A 20409-nucleotide genomic window follows, 5' to 3' on the forward strand; every position below is an offset into this window, starting at 1 on the left:
GGAGGTCATTGAAGAAGCGAGGACTGGAGTCTCACGAATTGCGGTATTAGTGTACCATATTACGTCGATGTCATGGAATTCAATCCTATTGGATCCGGTCTGCTACAGGGCATGAACTCTAATAGAGTGGCCAGCGTCTATAGATTCAGGTGGATAGTATATTGGTTTGATCCGCTGCTATCGCTTGTTGGTCTTGTCGTTCCCTGTATAGGCTATGGTTCCCTTGGTGTCGACTTGCAGAATACGAATCAAGTACTCTTTACACAAAATGTGTTTTCTAGCGACAAATGAGACAGGTTCATGGCTTGCTAGGTGCTAGTATCAATGACAATAAGGCCATCCAAGTTTTCAGAAAGCCGTATTCATTCTCAATCACGTCCAATGTCCCATGGTCTATAAACCCTTTCGGGTAGAATGCAAGGCTCTGGTCCATCTTGACATAAGTGTGCCATCTTCCACCGCGGCCGTAGTTCCTGGTTTGTATTTGTGACTCTCTCGGCGTGCAAATTCTGATGTCCATGTAGCTCGTAGAAGTTGTTGACAGAGTTGGCGTCGGACGAGTCAACGTGCAGACTGGGGCCCAGTGGCATTACGTCGAATCAATCGTAAACATTGCAGCAAATTCATGTCCTGCAAAGTTGAGAGCACGGCTAATTCCATCGTAATGATTTTCGGTATTTGGCTGCCCCATTCGGATAATTGGCTGGTCGCTTACCCTGATGAACACGGAGATCATATCCACAGGTTTGTTCCCAAACAAGTCTCCAGTATGTTGATCAAGTGTCCATCGACTGTTTGTGGTGTCACTTTTGGCCAAGGTTCTCGCCATGCCGCGTATTTCATCATCTGGTTCGCACGATCAGGACTCGGTTCTGGGAGCATCTGGGGCTGTCTGCGGAGGTGACTCGTCAATAATCGGCTTGGTAGACTGGGGGATGTCTCGCATTTTGGAAGGCTCTGAAATGAGGAGGTCGAGTCTTGTCAGCTTCACTGGGGACAGGCGATTCGGAGGTAGGATATCAGCTTGACGGAGTCGGCATTAGGTCTGTCGGAATTCAATTTTGTGTGCCTTCCATGGTTGTTTGCGATGTGTGTTGATCGAAGCAGTTGAGACAACCAGGTTTATCTTGGAGAATATCATTCGTCGTCTTGCTGTGGTCAGAATAAGACCTCTGGTGCCCTATCCCAATCTCGCTCAAGTCTGCCTCTCTAGATGTCATCCTTGTTTTCCTTTTTGTCTGCTTGCGGTGTTCGGTCTGGTGGTGGTGTAAGCATGTGGTCATGCTAGGAGATGGTTGTTGTAGTGGTAGTCAAGTCATCCTGGGGTGTAGGTATTGACGATTTGGTTCCAATGCGGGCGATCTGTTCAACTGCTATTATTTTGTCAATTTCAGTTTGTGACGTTTATATTCACCTCTTGGTGTGTACTCTAGGTACCGGTATCTAGTGCTTGTATAATTTGGGTTCCATGTTGGATTTAGCTACCTCACCTACGACTTGCTTGCATGGCAATGTGAAATAAGCCAATTCCTTGTGTCAATTCAGCATTCTGGGGTCTTTCTTCGCAGCTAGTAATACGCGGAGTTCGAGTTTGTCCCACGCACTCCTCGGTGTTGCCAGTCGGCCACCATCTTTTCCATCATTGCCACGGCCAAGTCAGAGGCAAATTGTGGGGTGGATCTCACCAGGCTGTCTGGGAAAGTCGAGGGTGCCACTTGCGCTGCTCTCAACTCCTTGATATTATCCATGGTCAATTTGATGGCCATGTCTCGCAGACCTCTGTCATTTGCTGGTGTTGAGTTGTAAATCTGGGCGATGGCATGCGGGAATATCTTCGAGTTCAGTCGCCGGCCCAACTCTTGCCCAAGTTTTTCCTTTGAAAGCACCTTCAGCCCTTCCGTGAACACTCGGTCTGCGAGCGAGTACATCAATATGGGTACCGATAGAGGATCGACCGTAGTCACCGGGTCTTCGGCTGATTCACTGGGTGCCTCCGTGGTGTCCGTGTCCGTGTCCGATGTCGGCTTGTCTAGCCCGATAAAGATGTCTGTTTCTGGACTGTGAGGTTGCACCTCGTAGTCCAGGTGATAGAAATACTCGATCATCCCTTTGACCAGAATAGACTCTTCTTGTGGCTTGATCCTGTTTGTTGATGATTCCTTGGTTGAATTAGCCGATGTACGCCACCGGTGTATTGTTTCATTCCCTTGGTGTCTCACCTGCAGCCCACTATCACAGACTTTGGCAAAGAAGGCTGATCGCGGACAAACTATGCACTTGTGCACAGTGTATTCCTCGTCTCCACATACAATGGTCAGGTCGCTGTATTTCGGATCAAGGTGCACGCTACTGTGTCGTTGGTGGTTTTCTAGTCTCTGCAGAAGCATCTGATACCTTGCTAGGGCGTTAAGGAGTTCATTAGCTGGGTCTTTATCTTGCTCACCCTCGTCCTTCTTGGCCGCATGTTCCATCTGTCGGACTCTCAGGGCGGATAACTCCTTCTTGTTCTTCATATCAACGGGAAATTGATGAGCCCTGTGTGCGCTTGGGTTACTGATAAAGCTGGATACAGGGTGGTGAATGGAGGAGGAGTTGAAGAATAAGTTGGAGGGGGTTGCTTGTCTGCATCCTTCCATGTGTAGCAGCAATCGTGCGGGTTGGTGTTTGCTCTGCCTGCTTAGTCTGATTTTCTGCCCTGCCGGTCGCATTGTCCTTTCAAACTAGCAGGTATAGCCAGTCTGTTTTATTGTTCACTGGCTCTCTTTGCGTCTCTGTGTGTGGAACTTATGGAAGGAGGTGACAATTTTGTTCCAGCTTCCCTAGTATACAGTCATGGTGCCAAGGAAAGTTGAACCCCCCAAAGGAGTTTAATTCAGTCTTCATTTGACATAGATGGGCTTCCACTAGATTTTACAAGGAGATCAGTATATTTTGACTTTGTAACTAATTGGTAAATATTTTTATGGCACATTCCAATTGAAGTATCTGCATTTGCAACTTTGTTGTGGGTATATCAGAATTTATCGTGTTTCATAGTGCCAAGTAAAGTTGAACTTCCGTTTTTGGGGGTTCAACTTTGACTCGTATTGTTTTGCTGACCACATCACAATGGGGGCCTGCATGGGTTCAATGTGGGAATTTTGGAAGTTGGCAATGGGTAGGCTCTATCTGCATGCAATTTTCTATTGGGTTTATGCTGTTTGGTGTGTTGGTTGAGAGTCCGGTCTGATATTGGCATTAATATATATATCTATAATACTACAACTGTACATACCCCTCAAATAACCTCCAACTCCAGAACACACCAAGTCATTATGTTGCATAGGTAGATATTAAAATTGACCAGGCATACAAATTAAATGCAAAATACTCAAAGAATATGAAGTTGGTATGCATAGACATGCGTACATGGTATTCCATGCACATCATCAAAGTACGAAAAAAATCAGCGATAGTATGGCACAGGGTAAATAGATATGTATGAGTGGTCATAAAAAACAGGTGTACTTGGCCAATAAGACAGGGATTGAATCAAATTATATAACCTTGGAATACATGGGGGATGTTGAGAATTGGAAAGGAGGCCTCAGACAGTCAAAACAACGCGTTAAGCTCCAAACCACGAAGACCTCAACTACACCTGGGCAAATAGCCAAACAACCGAGCCTTAGCCACCGAGAATAGGGTGCCAAGCACTGCAAGCCAAGCCAAGCAAAAAAAACGCGTCAAGAAAACAGACATTTACTCCAGAAGTATATTAGTTGCAAGCCAAGAGTCAAAATTATTTCAAGTTTTGATTGTATTCGTATCGGATCGCACTTGAGTGCTTGATCCCACCATGTCCATGGTGCCAGCCGTAATGTAAAGAGGCTGCTATGATACAGAAAAGCTCAGAAGCGAACACTATGGACGCGCAATAGTGGTAATCGAGTGTTATGAAAAGCAAAACCCAGAGACCCATGATGATTGTAGTAAAATAAATCAGAGAACACCCCAACGTCCCATCGTACCGTGAACCAGCCCGGAAAAGAAAAGCAGAAATGATTTAGCCACCGAAACCGTAGAGGGTACCTGAAGAAGAAGGTTAGAGACGCGTTTTGGAAGGGGAAGACACGTAGAAAACTTACGGCCCTGGCGCTTGAGAGCGTAGACAACGTCAAGAGAAGTGACAGTCTTGCGCTTGGCGTGCTCAGTGTAGGTAACAGCGTCACGGATGACACCCTCGAGGAAGGTCTTGAGGACACCACGGGTCTCCTCGTAGATCATAGCGGAGATACGCTTGACACCACCACGACGTGCGAGACGACGGATAGCGGGCTTGGTGATTCCCTGAATGTTGTCACGCAAAATCTTGCGGTGACGCTTGGCACCACCTTTGCCGAGACCCTTTCCACCCTTGCCGCCTGAATTGAGACGCGTTAGAACGCGTTTGAAGAAACAGAAGCGTGGGGTAGTAACTTACGGCCAGACATATTGAATATGGATTAGAAGAAAAAAGGGGTTTGTAGAAGTGGGATGAGAAGGAGTTGGTAGTTGAGAGGTTGTTGATGGAATTGATGGAAAAAGAGGGAAAGGAAACAGAAGTGGACAGAGGATATTTGTATGATACGGGAATCAGCGAGGATTGGGAAATCACGCGCTAGGGATGGCGTCCACCAATGAGAGCGCAGGATCACAGACCAACCTTGATCTGCCGGGAGACCCCAGAGTCGGAACGCCAACTTTGGCGTGGTCCATCTTTGATCCTCCTATAATCCGCCACCAACAATGTAAATCTACAAATAAAATGGTACAATTATACATTCCAGAGCGTGGTGAATAGATCAGAATGCATTAATTGTTCATTCAAGGGAGGTTGGTTGCAAGATCAAGAATTCAAGGGTTGGACATTCTATACTCCGTGATCCTGGACTCTCATTGGTCTAGAGCTCGCTTAGTTGGCAGTACCAGCACTTTGATCTAGCTCGACCAATCAGATCTCACCGCAAATCAGTCTCTGGGCTACACGCTATGCAGTCCCCAGTCTTACGCACTGGATTTCCTGACTGATCCTGATCGGCTCACTCCCCCCTGATTCGTGGTTCCCCTTCCAGATCAATTCCCCCCCTCCCGTCTCCTACAAATACTCTTCCCCCACCCTCCTCTCTCTTCCTTTTCACATCTACCAACCAACTCTTTCATCAACTCAACCTTTTACATCAAGTCTATCATCAAAGATGGCTCGTACCAAGCAGACTGCCCGTAAGTATTTTATCTATTACATTTATTTCACCTTTTTCCACCTCGTCGTCGATGCCTGATTAGTCAGGTATCCACGTCGAAGGATTTGGTGACGCGTCCACGCGTTCAGAAACATTTTACTAACTGTCTCAAATAGGTAAGTCCACTGGTGGCAAGGCTCCCCGTAAGCAGCTCGCTTCCAAGGCCGCCCGCAAGGCCGCTCCCTCTACCGGAGGTGTCAAGAAGCCCCACCGCTACAAGCCCGGTAAGTTCCACCAAGTCGCACATGGCGTCCATCACGTATCTTTAAGAATATATTCTAACATTCCATCTCCAGGTACCGTCGCTCTCCGTGAGATCCGTCGCTACCAGAAGTCCACTGAGCTTCTGATCCGCAAGCTCCCCTTCCAGCGCCTGGTCCGTGAGATCGCCCAGGATTTCAAGTCCGATCTCCGTTTCCAGTCCTCTGCCATCGGTGCTCTCCAGGAGTCCGTTGAGGCTTACCTCGTCTCTCTCTTTGAGGACACCAACCTGTGCGCCATCCACGCCAAGCGTGTCACCATTCAGTCCAAGGACATCCAGTTGGCCCGCCGTCTCCGTGGCGAGCGCTCGTAATTTTTCATTTTCAACGAGCTGGGTTTCTGAAAGGCGATCATGGGGTTTGTTTTTATCTTTTTATCATGACTACTGGCGATACATGATGGGTTTGCTTTCAAATATCAATGGGTTTCGGCACCGGGTTGCTTCGCAATTTTGCTTTTTTATCGATGCTACTGCTCACCATCGATTGATGGATCAAGTCATGGGCATGTACATTATGGGCCTCCCTTTAACATGATGCCTTAGCGCGCATCATCTCATGACAGGACGCTTTAATGCTGTCTTCTATGATTCACAATTTTTTTTTCTTTCCGTAAACGATTTAAGTAATTTGTAAGTGACACGCCTTATGCGTATCTACTGGTCTGCACAGACTTTCAAGGTGTTCTTCTCTTTGTTTGGGTTCTCTTTGTGTTCTCTCGCGTCAGACGAAACTCGGTCGCAAGGCCGGCCGCCTTTCACCCCATCCAAACCGGTGACCCCTCCAGGCCTACAACCAACGCCAAACAACACATTCCAAAATGAGACTAGAATTATTTGACCGAATAATAGACTACTCTATTTCTGGACATGATCCTTCTCAAGTCAACAAGAAGCCCAGTGAAGCTATTCCACCCGAAATCTTCACGGATGGCTTCCTCCCACTGCGCAACAATGAGAAATCATGCATAAGTACGAGACTTCAATAATTAGACAAACAGACGTTCGACTTCGATATTGGAAAACTTCTTAACTATTCGAAAAAAAGAGCCAAAAAAAAAGAGCCAAAAGAACGTGGCCGACCTCCTTGGACTCTAGCACTTGACTGCCATCCAAGCACTCAAATGTAACTTGGCCGAGACGTGACTATGACTTCACATTGACTCAACACCAATCGAACAGTTACTGGGAATTGGAAGTCTCCAATCAAATCCTGGAATACAAAAACACAAGCAAACTTAAGAATTAAACAGCACACAACCTGAACTCGGGTTTTGACTAGTTCATACCCATCAGACTACATCATACTACCCCGATCAGACCCCCAATCCAATCGCCACACAAACACCTACCAAAGAAAAACGGCGAATCAACCGGGATTGAGTCACAATGAGCTCAATACGTCATATATGCTGCAGGGCAGTGCATTGGCAGTCCCGTACTATAGAATATCGGAATGACTCAATACACTTCAGATCACGAGGAATATTCCCAAATAAATCAGGATTATCCGTGTAGGATTAGTATCAGATGACCGTGCCTCGGACTCGGAGAACAAGGAAGTAGATCAGATGAATACATTTTCTTTCGTATGAAGCCCAGTCAAACAACAGGGAAGTGGAACATGGTTCCAGGACAATGCAGATTACATGGTCTGATACTGCGTACGTGGATTTCTGAGCATGTGATCCATTTAGTGCTATGTTTCTCTACACCTACTTGCAGCCTGGAGGCTCTTCAATGTATAATATAGCGGCGTCGAAAGCCACATTCAGACATAAAAACCAGGCACCAACCATAGAACATCTGGCCTGGCCGCTATGCCCCTTCGCATTTACCTATTCTTATCTGGCCATTATTGTACCAACCTTGTGATTTATTGAGAATCACGAATAAAAGTCGCACGCTCTGCCAATCGAGGTAGCCGGGCTGCTTTGTTGATTTCCGATGCATTCCCTAGAGCATAAAGAATTAGTAGAAAAAAGGGTTAGGGTCTGTTAAAAAAATTTATATTTCTCATGTTTTATATTCACCTCTTTCCCATATAGCAATATTTTAGGCATATTGAAGATAAAACAATGGTAAATATCCACGAGGGATACATTGAAGGATTACTTTCCTTTTCTTCTTATTATTTTATGTATCTTCGCCTCCTCCCCATGTGCGGGCAGCTGGGAATTTCCTATGTTATAGGCAGTTCTAAAGTTGAGCAGCCTTTCTTCCACAATTCTTTTATCTTTGTTGGATATTAGACCGTCCTATGACTGACTGTTTGTCAAACTGAGCGCTTGCTTGATTGACAGGGTATAAATACCCCGCTCTTTGCTAGATTGAACAGCAATGTTTCTTCTTTCTCTTCCTCCCCTTCACCAGTAGCCGTAACAGTATTTACTCACTTTTTCTCTTTCCTAGATATTTCCTTCCTCTTTCTTCATATCCTGGAGATCATACGCTCCCATCTCCCTACTTGAGCTTCTCTATACCACTCGCCAGAGCACCCTGTGCGTTATTTGATATACACTTCCCTCCACTACAATCGAAGGTACCCTTTGTTGGACCACAGGTCTGAGGCGGCGTTTGTTGAATTATTACAAGCTTTGAATTGAATACTGTATGTAACCGGAAAAGAAGATGTAAGGTGTATAGAAAAGTAAAAGAATAAGGATAGAGTATCAAATAAACTGCTGCGATTTTAGAAGCTAGAATGGTGGGTACATACTAAGCACTAGTGGCGTCGAAGAAGTCAAGGACCTTACCTAGGCCGTGAGGATCTAAGGACTACCGTAGTGCTTCTAGAATCCAAGAGTTTTACATAGGCGAGAGATCGATGGTAAACTTCTAATCTGACTCGGTGTTCTACCTAGGTATAGAGTAGCAGTCTTAGTAACACCCCGATAAATGTAGGTTGCATTGAGCTTAGCAAAATCGTGAGAGTAGGTGCGAAGATGATCAAAGAGGGCATGTATGTGAATGGCGCTTTGACTTCAAGATTAACCGATGCGGTTATGGAATTTGAGCTCGAAAAACATACTGCTGGAGCTTCAGCTGGGCCAGCTGGGCCAGATGTTGGTGGTTAAGGTGTCTATCCCAGCTGTCATACTGATTTTAAGTGGGGAATAAGTGACTTGAACGCGTGTTTTGCTTCTTTGATCTTACTATCACTAAGACTGCAAAAGCTTTGAAACTAAAGATTCAAGTATTTGAAGCTGAGGGGAATCTACTGATATCAAATGACACGTATAACTATCTTGGGTACCAAGATCAAGGCTATATAGCCTTGTGGTGAATGTATACATTCCCAGTGGATCCACATCCAGCAGCTCTACCTGGTGGCCTGAGGCGAAAAAGAATATGCCAAGACTTGTGGAAAATTCTAGTGTCCAGAGAATTTAATGGCTTCGATTTCCCTGGTTTTTCTAATTTTTTTCCCCTGCAAGCCACCCGTAGCTTCACTAAAATGGCAGCGCCCGGCCAAATCTCGGAGATCTTACATTTTATACATCTACTTCCTAGTCTAGATTTTTTTTTTTTTTCGTACATCCATGGATAACTGACTGCAGACAGGCCTGCAAATACCTTTGATCCCATGATTCGAGTGCCCGATGTGATAGCTCCGGTGATATCAGTCCATGGTCTTTGATGGCCCCATGTGGGCTGAGCCATTGGAACATCTTTCAAAGATAAGGATCTGGATATGGTCAGTTTAGGGCATTTAGAGCACTGGTCCACTACTCTCTCGGAGGGTGCTTGCTGGCTTCGCCGGTGGTCTGACTATCATTTGATTATATATCTGCAAAACACACTGATGCCTAGCTCGGAGGTGATTTCAAAGATATTCCCGAGACAAGTACAAAGGCAAATTATGTACGTTGACTTCGGCAGTTGCACCCTGATTTTTGCTTTGGACATCCAACAGGGGCTGAATCAGAATAGATTGCAAAGCATATATGTACATGGATATTGCACATAGTAGCTCCACTGTGCATAGATATGTACAAAGTAGGTGCACAAGGAGCCCCTGACCATGATTGATAATCATAATGCTATTCATGTAAAGGCTTTGCATGGATTTTGGCCATAAAATCTTAAACTCCATCTATGAACGTGCACCGGAGATTATTATAGATACTCCGATAGAACTTTACATCTGTTCTTGGCGTTGATGAAGCTTCGGTAAGTTACCGAGTCCAATGCACAAAACGTGGGCAGGTCCGAGGGTTATGCATGGCCCGGTGCCCAAACCCTTATGGAATTTAGTTGGACATTATTTCCTTATACTCTGTACACAATATTAGCAAATATCCATGAACTAGAGGTAAAGTGCTAGGATCATGTATGTACCTTGAGAAGGTCGAAGTGTGTTTTGAAGCCTTACCGTAAAAGGAACCAATCAGATCGATGCCGCATACCCGAGTGGCTTGACATAAAATTTTCATAAATCACGTGGCCGTAAAAACGTGGCTGCAAACAGAAGAATTCGGTTACTCCCATGGCTGCATCAGCCGTGGCTGCATTTTCAGGGTTAAATTCGTATATTTGTACCACCTATAGTCTTTAATTTACCATGGAAATATACGAATATAGGTATGAAATCAGTATAAAATCAATATAAAAAAAAATTATACGTCCCAAACTAGACCTTGGGTCCAGATCCCCAACCTTGGAACTTTGCATCGGGTCTGATACCTTGTCCGGGTCCGGGGCCCACCTATCCCACGGAATTCCACTTTGTACTTTATCTGCATACTAGACCCCTTTATATATGATGAGAGGCCCATCCCGAGGTCTTCAAGTCGCATTTTTCCTCGGCATTCCTTGAAACCCCGGCAAAGTTTTATATCTCTTTATATACCTCGGAATACTATCTACATCCCACCTGCCCCACCATGGCAGACTCTGAGCCGTATGCCTCGGAGAAGATAGAGCCCTCTGCTCCAACGAAAATCCCATTTTGGCGCTTGATCTTTGACCAAGGCGTTGTCACGCAAGAGATCATCGATCACCCATACCCCGGTTCAGGAACGGAAGAGGACCCATACGCTGTAACATGGATTCCCAACGATCCCCGCAATCCTATGAACTTCAGCGAGGTGAGGAAATGGACTCTTACAATGCTGGTGGCCATTGCCACATTGGCCGTTTCACTGGTTTCATCTGCCTATACTGGCGGTCTTCGAGAGATCATCATGGAGTTTAACATCGGGCAAGAAGTTGCCACTCTCGGTGTCTCGCTTTTCGTTCTCGGTTTCGCGGTAAGACTTCCATTCTCTAGACGTTGGCTCTTGAGCTTGCGCAATCTGCTTTTGCATGTCATACTAACGTTATTTGCTCTATAGATCGGACCATTGCTCTGGGCTCCACTGAGTGAGCTGTTTGGCCGCCAACTCTTGTTCGTTACTACCTACGCTGCCCTCACAGCTTTCAATGCCGGCGTCGCAGGTTCGCAAAATGCCTGGTCCATTATCATTTTCCGATTCTTGGCTGGTTCCTTTGGATCGTCACCTTTGACCAATGCCGGTGGTGTCATTGCGGACATGTTCCCCGCTCAGCAGCGAGGTATCGCGATGAGTTTGTTCGCCGCTGCACCTTTCCTTGGCCCTATTATCGGCCCCATCGCAGGTGGATTCATTGGTATGAGTGACGGCGGCTGGCGATGGGTCATGGGTTTCCTTGCCATCTTTTCGGGTACGGTCTGGATCATTGGTGGTCTATTCATCCCCGAGACCTATGCGCCTGTGCTTCTCCGTCGCCGTGCGGAGAGACTCTCCAAGTTGTCGGGCCAGGTCTACCAGAGTAAGCTTGACATCGACCAAGGTAGACCCTCTCTCAAGGAGTCCTTCAAGGTATCGCTCTCCCGTCCTTGGATTCTTTTGTTCCAGGAGCCTATCGTGTTCTTGCTATCTCTATACATGGCTATCGTTTACGGTACCTTGTACATGATGTTCGCCGCTTTCCCTATTGTCTACCAGCAGTCTCGCGGCTGGAACCAGGGTGTTGGTGGCCTTGCCTTCCTCGGTATCATGATTGGCATGTTGATTGCCGTCGCCTACTCCGTCTGGGACAACAAGCGCTATATCGATGTATCCAACAAACACAAGGGCTTCGCACCCCCGGAGGCACGTCTCCCACCTTGCCTCCTTGCATCCGTCGCAATCCCAGTCGGTCTATTCTGGTTCGCATGGACCAACTATCCATCAATCCACTTCATGGTCAGCATCGCAGCTGGCGTTCCCTTTGGCTTTGGAATGGTCCTAGTCTTCCTCAGCATCATGAACTACCTCATCGATTCCTACACCATCTTCGCCGCCTCCGTGCTGGCCGCTAACTCCGTCATCCGTTCCCTCTTCGGTGCCGCTTTCCCCCTCTTCACCACCTACATGTACAATGACCTAGGTATCCACTGGGCATCATCGATCCCTGCCTTCCTAGCGCTCGTTTGCGTGCCCTTCCCATTCTTGTTCTACAAGTACGGACCCGCGATTCGCACCCGTTGCAAGTTCGCCGCCCAGTCCGATGCTTTCATGCGCAAGATTCAGGAACAGGTTACCGCGCCACCCACAGAGGACAAAGTGGAATACGACCGCACCGAGGCTCCTGTGCCCGAAGGCTCACTCTCCAGCGAGTCCCAAGACGACGAACCCACCCACGCGCAACGCACTCGCAGCCGTGCGCACTCTGTCGCTTCCAACCGCACTGCTGGCTCCTTGGCCCGTTCAGTTACCTACGATGGAAACCCCTACGATATTGATCGTGTCCACACTCGGGACTCCTTCAAGCAATAAGCAATAAGCGGCTGCTGAGCAGCTTGCTTATATCCCCCTCTCATCTTACCATTCTTATCCGGGCTTGTCATACCTATACTCGCCCGTGTCACTATAATCATAGTTTCTATTGACCCCGTTTCTCCCCTGGTACAAAAAGTTCCCTTGCATGTTATGCGTTTGTTTTTACTTCGATACCCGTTCATATCATACCGAGGGCAACCTCATCCGACTAATGTTTTTTATGGGATGCATTTTATAGAGCTGGAGTCTAATTTTTCAGAAATACATATTTATCAGTTTGCAAATATCAGTTTTCATACCAGTCTTTTCTATGAATAGAGTAAATCCAATCGGATCTGCATCCGGCACTGATTTCACCCGCTTTTCGCCATTCGGCCCTTATCGCTCCCCGAGGTCGGATCTCAAAGCGCATTGTTTTCTAATTTCTGACAACCTTTTTTTTAACTCCCACTCCCAACTATTCTTCGTTTGTAAATAACAAGGCGTGGTCTTGGAAATGAGCCTCCTCAGAAATGGTCTATCCAGGGCCTCGACCTCACCTTCAACCTCCCTCCACCGACCGATAACCCCCAGATCCAAACCCCAGTTATTGCGCCAACCACGCCAACAACGCCGATACAACTCCGACTCCCCTGCAGGAAAGACACCGGAGAGAAATACAACACCAGCACACCATCCCAAGCTGCCTGACAATATCCCCGCCTCGGCTGCTGCAACCGGAGCAATAACCACACCTGCGCGCCGCGGATTCCGCCAGGTGATAAGTGCTGGCCCGGTGGGGAAGTTTGGACGATGGTATGCGCGCGCGCAGGAGCGTAAGCCGTATACGACGCAGTTCTGGAGCTCGATTGTTATTTACCTGTGTGGTGATCTGAGTGCGCAGATGTTGTTCCCTTCGGAGGTTCCTGCGCCTGCGGTATCGGATTCGGAAGATGGGGATGTCGTTGCGCGGGATGGGGAGACTGTCAGCGCTGGGTATGATCCTCTTAGGACGCTGCGACATTTGTGTGTTGGGGGCGTGTCGAGTATTCCGTCTTATAACTGGTATGTTCTGTCGGGATTTGGTTATGCGATATGCAACCAATGGTTTTCTTATATTGTTACTATTACCATGTGGGGGATATACAGATAGTCAACTGACAGACCCGCTTCTCTAGGTTCTTGTTCCTCGGAAACCATTTCAACTACCCGAGCAAGCTCCTCTCAATCCTGACAAAGGTCGTCGTGCAGCAGTCGTGCTTCACACCCGTCTTCAATACGTACTTCTTTAGCATGCACTCCCTGCTTGCTGGCGCAACGCTCGACGAGACCTATGAGCGGGTGAAGAAGGCTCTCCCCGTTAGTATCCAGAACAGCGTCAAGCTTTGGCCGGCTGTTACTGCGTTCATGTTCATGTATGTGCCGCCGCAGTTCCGGAACATCTTCTCTGGGGGTATTGCGGTTGGTTGGCAGACCTATCTGAGCTGGTTGAATCAGAAGGCTGCTAAGGAGGTTGCAGCTGCTGAGGCGCTTGCTGGGGCAGAAGGGATGGGTGCGTTGCATGCTGTTTCTGGGGGGAATATGATTTCTGCTGGGACTGCGTGAATACATGGAAATTTGATTTAAAAGTATAGTTGAGGTTGGGTGGATGTATAGATTCATAAATCCCTGCCGAGTATCGACAGGGAAGTTTTCTTTTTTGTTTTGTTTTGGAGCGATGCATGGGATACCAAGAGCAATTACTTAGATCAATAGACTTCAGTCTCTTTTGCTAGTTTATATTCTATGTAATATCTAATATTTTCTACAATTATCAAGTATGTAATGGCCAGCCAGTAAGAACAACGGGATTCTTAAGGCTCCTTCAATGACGCACCAGAACACCAACTCTACAAGATATGATCCCCTCCAGTCGCAGGCATATCCTGCCAAGAGAGAATGGAGGATGACTCTGACTACGGATCCGACTTCACTCCAGATGAAGAGGATCTGCTAAACAATTTGCTGAACAAAGCCGTCGCGGAACATGCGACCGCCGCCGACACCGACGCCACCTCGTTCTCGACAACCTGGATCTCGACCCCAACGCCCATCGAACAGATCACCGCGCCAAAATCCCCAGAACTCGCCGATCTCGAGTCATTGCAACCAGCAGCTTTAGACGCACTCGTTGCAGATATCGAGGATGGCATCGGGCCTAGCGTTCGGTTGCCTAAGGTGCTGGGCCGGGAAAGGCCTCGCTCGACATGGCAGCCGCAGCCTCGACCAGGTCAGGCGGTTAGATGGGGTGCGAATGCGAGTGCAAGGGGGATTTCAAATCCACGCGCTCGCAACAGCAACAGGAACAGCCCGTTTGGTATGCTTTTCATCTTTACCTTCCCCCCATCCCCTTCCCGATTGATCGTCCATATTTTTTTTATGGATTGGTCCCAGTACATCCGAACTGAATTGAGCTGACAACATCTTCTCCGAAGCGTTTAGTCGAGAACCCTAGTTCAACCGAGGGCCGAGAAAGAGAACGCGAGCGCAACGCAGTGCGCGAGCAGGAATGGATACAACAGGATCCCACCGCCGCGGCGCTCGATACTCGAACCCCCGTCGAACGGTATCGACAAGCACCTAACAAAGCGTTCTCGGTGACTGATCTCGTTTCACCAGCTTGGTGCGAGCTGCAGTACTGGCTCACGTTGACTAAACATGGGCGGAAGAAGCCGACTGCTGCGATGAAGAGGGGGAGCTCCATGCACAAGACCCTCGAGGATGAGATATACACCACTGTACCTGTGGAAGTCACGACTAAAGAGGACGCGTGGGGTCTTAGGATATGGAATGTTATTCAGGGACTGCGCATGCTGCGCGAGTATGGTGTCACGCGCGAGCTAGAGGTTTGGGGCGTTGTCGATGGGGAATTTGTCAATGGCGTTATCGATGAGTTGTCCTATGAGTGTCCCAACTCGGAGCTTGAGGCTACTGCTGCTGGGTACTATGCGGATGTTGTAGCGTCGCGCGCTGCCCTGCCGGAGTACCAGATGTCCTTGTCGGACTATTTGCTTTCTTCTTCGCAAGGCGGGATGAAGCTTTCGGACCTGGGCCAGAATGAAGTCGAGGAAACGGGATACATTGAGCCGGAACTGCCTGCGGAGGTCTATAACCTACGCCGGATTTATTTGACAGATGTGAAGACGAAGGGTAACCGATCCCTACCGACTGTCAAGAGCACGGGCTTCCGGCCTACGCTTCTCCAGTTACAACTTTACTACCATATGCTCAACCGGATGGTCACGAGCGACGATGTCACTATTGACCTTCTCGCCACTCGTTACGACTTCGATGCCCAGAAGCCGTTCACGAGCGCCTTCGTCTCCGAGGTTGGCGGCTTGAACGACCAGTTCTTCGACGCTCTCTCCTCCCAAGAGTCCGAACAGAACGAGGGTCCTTCTAATGCTAGCGAGGACTCAACCAGCCTCCTTCTATCACACAACAATCTCTCCTGTCTTTGGAGTCTCATGATACAACAACTCCGCCTCACATTCCTCCCCGAAAATCCCTCCGACACGCAATCTATCGCACCATCCATCCCATCAGTTTCCCAGCCAGAGCTCTTGGAATCATACTCAACCCTCCTCTCCCCGGTGCTCACAGCTAGATATCTCTCATCTGTCGCCAACGAAGACCGAGAGAGACAACTCATCGGAAGCCGATCTTTCCTCTTCGATCCGACATCCCTCACTTCCTACCTCACTGACCAGATGACCTGGTGGCGCGGCGAGCGAGATCCTCGCGGCGTGGATATCATGGACGCGTGGAAATGTCGGATCTGCGATTTCCGTGATGAGTGCTCTTGGCGTGAGGAGCGTGAGATGGCTTATGCCAGACGCGGTGGAGGTCGGAGAGGGTCCGTTGCGGATATATAATTTGTCTTGAGTCTTTACATTAAACGCGTTCAGCGATTGTAAGAATACGGAGTTGGTTACATCTGAGCATGTTCTTTTACTACTCAGACCTTAGAAATATCAGAATAATCGAATAAACGACAGAAATAATTCATCACAACCTCACTCAAAGAGGATAACTCCTAACCTCATCCTCTTTCTCAACCTCCAACCCTCCCTCAACTTGCACTCTATGCTTCTCATCCAAAAACTCCAACAAAACATCCTGATACTTCTCCTTCCCCTTATACCGACCAACATCATCCCCCCAACTCCTAATCGCATCCGCCAAACGACCAGGAACATAAGGTTCCTCTACAATACTAGTAATAGGCTCAAAGTAAGTCCGAATCGTAAAAACAACCGCCCCAGATCTAGGCAATCTCCTCAACGACTGCCTCTCCGAGCGAAAGAAATGATTCTCAATAGCACGGTTCTTCTCCGCCGTATTCCACGATACAGTCTCCGCATCCTCAGACCCAATACTACCAGACCACGCCAGGTTATCATCCACCTGGATGAAATAGTTATTCCGTAGAACAGGTTCTTCAGGTCGTAGTCGTCGGAAGAAATTCATCATTCCTTTCTCGAGCTTGTTCTTGAACTGCGGTACGTCGCCAGATGTATGGATTTCAGATAGTCGCATCCCGAACTTGTCGCTCAGTCGCCAGAACCCGGCTAGTAGGACCGCGCCGGCGAGGAGGTAGTATTCGCCATCTGCGCGCTCGATCATTAGGGCTAGGTCGTCTTGGACTAGTCGTGCTGCTGTTGCCATTGGGTCTTCTGGGAGTGGGCGTTGGGTTATGTTGAAGGTTTCGTTGGTTACTTTGTTGGTTATGCCCGTTGCGGTCTTGGTGAACATGCTTGGGTATCTTTCGGGGAGGTAGGTGCATCTAGATTGTGGGAGAGATGTTAGGATGCGGTTCTTGATATGGAGATGTATGTTTTGTTGTCTGCTCTTACAGTTCTTCGAGTAGTTCGATTGCCGCGTCCATTGCTTCCGGTGCTGTATGGCAGCATTTGCTCCCGCGATCTTGGATGCGCCGTGCTTTGTCGGCGTGGTATTTCAGATAGTGGTTGTCGAGCTCTATATTCAGGATATATGAGGTCAATGGACTGGTGGGATCTGACTATCGAACGACTCACCGATCCATTCGTCCCATTTCATACTCCTTAGACCTAGCGTGATGTAGTAGCTTCTGCCAGAAAAGGTTAAAATATAGTCATATCTCCAGTGGATTTGTTCAACATACGGGCCATATCTAAAGGGCCGGTAAGGAATTGGCTTTGTCGAATGGACATCCCATCCCGAGTATGGGGCCGCCGTTGGCCGTTTGAAGTCCGATGGAGTCCATTCTACGCAGAAAGAGTTAGTGAGACTTTCTCATTCTTGCATAGAGCGACATCTTGCATTTACTTACCACCCGGTGTCCTGGTGACCTTTCCTCTCACACCTGCGGGTTTCTCTAGATCGCTTCTTGAAGCTCTGGCTGTGCTAGAAGTCCACTTCCGCGAGGCCAAGATGACAAGCCATATACAGACACTGAGAATGAGGAAGGCATACACGGGCTTTGTCGTTCGAATCGATAATATAGTTCCCCATAGGGACTCAAGTACCGAGATTGTCATGGCGAGACACTTCTAGGTAGAACCTAGTTCGAGGATACATCGAGAATAGAAGGCGAGGAACCCCAAGTAGTTTTTAGTATATAGTGAACGCAAAGCGAATCGCCCTTATCAAGTCTAGAGTGCGGGGAAAGTTATTAGATGGTTCTCTCATGCGAGACGTCTTGTTAATCCGATACGAGATAGGCCATGTTGGGTCAATATGTCAATTGTGGCAGGGAATAGAGACTATCTGAGGAAGAGGGGGACGTCTTTTTCGAGCTGTCAAATCCGGGACTGCATGCTTTTGTCTGTTATTTTGTCTGTTATTTTGTCTGTTATTGGCCCTCTAGTGACACGGAGGTCTATCTGCCGAGAAAAGCTAGAAATGGATAGGGATCTTTTGTCCGAATTGGGAAAGGTGACGCTACACTTATAACCTCAGGTATCACTAATTTTTTCGATGTGAATACCTAGGTATTTCCGTGATGTTGTTACATAATTCTTCTATCAGTTTTATCCAGGGTTTCCAGGGGTATCCTGGATCTATACATGGCATGCGACTGTTCTTTGGAGAAGACAATATTCACCCCATTTGCGTCGGAAGCGAGCTGGGATGACTGGGAGATCAGGAATCCAGATCAATCGACCTAGCAGGCCTGTTTGAGACGCATCAAGGAAGCTTGCGCAGGAAAGCGTCTCCCACTGTGCCTTATCCAGGAGGTAATGGGGCTCTAGCTCGGTGGCCTCATGACCAGGGAAGTAAGAGTCGACCAGGAAAGAACATTGAGAGATATCAACCTGTTCTAAAGTCAGCATGGGGACAGAAATAATGGTTTCAGTGCCACGTTGGGATACTTACGTATTTGCTAGGGTCCTCAATGTTGAGATCATTCATACCAGATGGAATCTGTGAGGCACCATCCAGACGCCCAAGAGAACTCGGTGAATCTGGGAACTCACCCGGAAGTAGTCCTCGGAATTCACTTCGGATGAACTTGGCGCGCATGTTGTTGGGAAGAAAATATGACGATGGGAAGCGATACCACTCCTTGCCGAAACACACCGAGTCTTCTGCATGCGCGATATCCACATGCTGTAGGGGCTCCAACACCTTCAATGGAGCGTTATAAGCGGTAACCATACCTAGAGTGCGCAGCATGCCGGCGTTCAGAGCGACTAGAACGACTGACATGGCTGCAGCAATCTTTAATTTAGTTGGTACACGGCCGATCACTTCCTTCCGATCAGTAGAACCAAGGTAGGTCAGGATAATATGGAAGCTCAAAGCCGCGCTAAGTGCTAGGAACGGGTATGCTGGGTACATAAATCGCTCCTCCTTGTGTGGTTGGACCGAGAAAATCCCGAACCACATGTAGAAGGGAGCGACCAGGGTCATGGACCGCAATGAGGTTTGCAAGGAGGTTGTGTGCGATCGAAAGACGATCTGGAAAAGTAGGAGGGGCGCAGATAGCATGGCGAAGACAAACCAGACATTGAAGTTGAGCAAGAGGTTTCGAATATAGAAAGTCCACGGCTCAGTTCCAAAAATATCCGGTCCCTTACCTTCTCCCCCAGGATGTTATATGCGACAATGTTCCAAGGCACGAGAACGAGCTTCCGGAAGAAAGCATAGTCAACTGCAACTTCAAGAGCCTGTGATACATCTTAGTAAAGATATTGAAACCCAGTAGAATTTCACCTACCAGAATCGACAAACAACGAATAATGCCATCGAAGACATTGTACAACAGTGAGCCGAAAGACCCAGACATCATACCAACAATGGCTTCCTCAGCCAAAAAAGGGACTATGAGAGCACCGGCAAATGGCCACCCAACGATTGTCCCCAGCCCAAACCACATGATGCCCTGCGCTGTTTTCCGGCTATTTTTCCAATCTAGGAACGAAGCCAGACCAAGCATAGACATATACATGGTAAAAGTAGAGGGCAAAAAGGCAGTCGAAGCATGAAACATGCCAGGGCTGAGTGTGACGATCATCACAAAAAAGAGACCGATGCGGGGGCTGAGTGTACGACAGATCGCAGAGTATAGTCGAGTCTGACAGGCAGTACACAAGAATGCAAGACATAGGCGAATCGTGTAGAATTCAGCTGTCTTGCTGTGAACTACCAAAGACCCGATCTTCCCTACAGTGGCATGGAGCGCCACGTAGAGCCAGCTCCGGATAGAATAAACCGGTGAATATTCCCAGGTTTGAAGACCATATCCATGCTGAAGATAATGCGCAGGTTCCCAGAAATTGAACACCTCATCGCAATCTTGAATTGGAGAGAATATTGCGGCGAGAGTGTTGGCAGCTAGAAATAGGTAGAGTGTGATGTTGAGGGGAATGTAGAAGGGAGGTGGTGGGGGTCTATACATAGGTTAGCATCATGTTTAATCCTAAAAATATTCATATACATACTGCTTCTTTGACCGAGGCTTATGGGCATCCCTCGAGGCATCTTCGTTCCCTGCCATCTTGCAAGTTGGACTTAAAGTCTAAATCCATCAAATGGATGGAGCTACGATAACCGATAAGACTTTATTGACCGCCCTGCGGAGTCTGGCAGAATAAAAAAA

At 47.8% G+C, this 20409-nt stretch overlaps 7 protein-coding genes across 7 annotated transcripts; 3 read left to right on the forward strand and 4 right to left on the reverse strand.

Annotated features, from left to right (window-relative positions):
- Window positions 1-1568: 1568 nt before the first annotated feature.
- N7517_003356 (BTB/POZ domain-containing protein) lies at window positions 1569-2636 on the reverse strand (the record flags this gene model as incomplete). The annotated part of the gene is made up of 1 exon (XM_056721086.1): window positions 1569-2636. The coding sequence occupies one exon, from the start codon at window positions 2634-2636 to the stop codon at window positions 1569-1571; it is 1068 nt and encodes a 355-aa protein (XP_056585221.1).
- A 1409-nt stretch (window positions 2637-4045) lies between these two features.
- On the reverse strand, window positions 4046-4472 carry N7517_003357 (histone H4; the record flags this gene model as incomplete). The annotated part of the gene is made up of 3 exons (XM_056721087.1): window positions 4046-4071; window positions 4128-4403; window positions 4463-4472. 3 exons carry the CDS (start codon window positions 4470-4472, stop codon window positions 4046-4048), a joined length of 312 nt encoding a protein of 103 aa, XP_056585222.1.
- A 693-nt stretch (window positions 4473-5165) lies between these two features.
- On the forward strand, window positions 5166-6084 carry hhtA (histone H3). Its single transcript, XM_056721088.1, has 3 exons — window positions 5166-5241; window positions 5378-5485; window positions 5558-6084. Exons 1-3 carry the CDS (start codon window positions 5217-5219, stop codon window positions 5833-5835), a joined length of 411 nt encoding a protein of 136 aa, XP_056585223.1. The 5' UTR covers window positions 5166-5216; the 3' UTR covers window positions 5836-6084.
- A 4322-nt stretch (window positions 6085-10406) lies between these two features.
- On the forward strand, window positions 10407-12302 carry N7517_003359 (MFS transporter; the record flags this gene model as incomplete). The annotated part of the gene is made up of 2 exons (XM_056721089.1): window positions 10407-10772; window positions 10857-12302. 2 exons carry the CDS (start codon window positions 10407-10409, stop codon window positions 12300-12302), a joined length of 1812 nt encoding a protein of 603 aa, XP_056585224.1.
- A 499-nt stretch (window positions 12303-12801) lies between these two features.
- Window positions 12802-16198, forward strand: N7517_003360 (Mpv17/PMP22; the record flags this gene model as incomplete). Its single annotated transcript, XM_056721090.1, has 4 exons — window positions 12802-13349; window positions 13463-13836; window positions 14197-14640; window positions 14766-16198. The coding sequence occupies 4 exons, from the start codon at window positions 12802-12804 to the stop codon at window positions 16196-16198; spliced, it is 2799 nt and encodes a 932-aa protein (XP_056585225.1).
- A 145-nt stretch (window positions 16199-16343) lies between these two features.
- On the reverse strand, window positions 16344-17845 carry N7517_003361 (heme-dependent oxidative N-demethylase family protein; the record flags this gene model as incomplete). Its single annotated transcript, XM_056721091.1, has 5 exons — window positions 16344-17109; window positions 17180-17303; window positions 17363-17415; window positions 17470-17572; window positions 17638-17845. The coding sequence occupies 5 exons, from the start codon at window positions 17843-17845 to the stop codon at window positions 16344-16346; spliced, it is 1254 nt and encodes a 417-aa protein (XP_056585226.1).
- Window positions 17846-18367: 522 nt separating this feature from the next.
- Window positions 18368-20307, reverse strand: N7517_003362 (dolichyl-P-Man:Man(6)GlcNAc(2)-PP-dolichol alpha-1,2-mannosyltransferase; the record flags this gene model as incomplete). The annotated part of the gene is made up of 5 exons (XM_056721092.1): window positions 18368-18622; window positions 18684-19268; window positions 19388-19477; window positions 19528-20200; window positions 20252-20307. The coding sequence occupies 5 exons, from the start codon at window positions 20305-20307 to the stop codon at window positions 18368-18370; spliced, it is 1659 nt and encodes a 552-aa protein (XP_056585227.1).
- Between the last annotated feature and the right edge of the window lie 102 nt (window positions 20308-20409).

Source organism: Penicillium concentricum (genome assembly GCF_028827145.1).
Source record: "Penicillium concentricum strain IBT 3081 chromosome Unknown utg000001l_segment0_segment0, whole genome shotgun sequence".
Classification (NCBI taxonomy): domain Eukaryota; kingdom Fungi; phylum Ascomycota; class Eurotiomycetes; order Eurotiales; family Aspergillaceae; genus Penicillium; species Penicillium concentricum.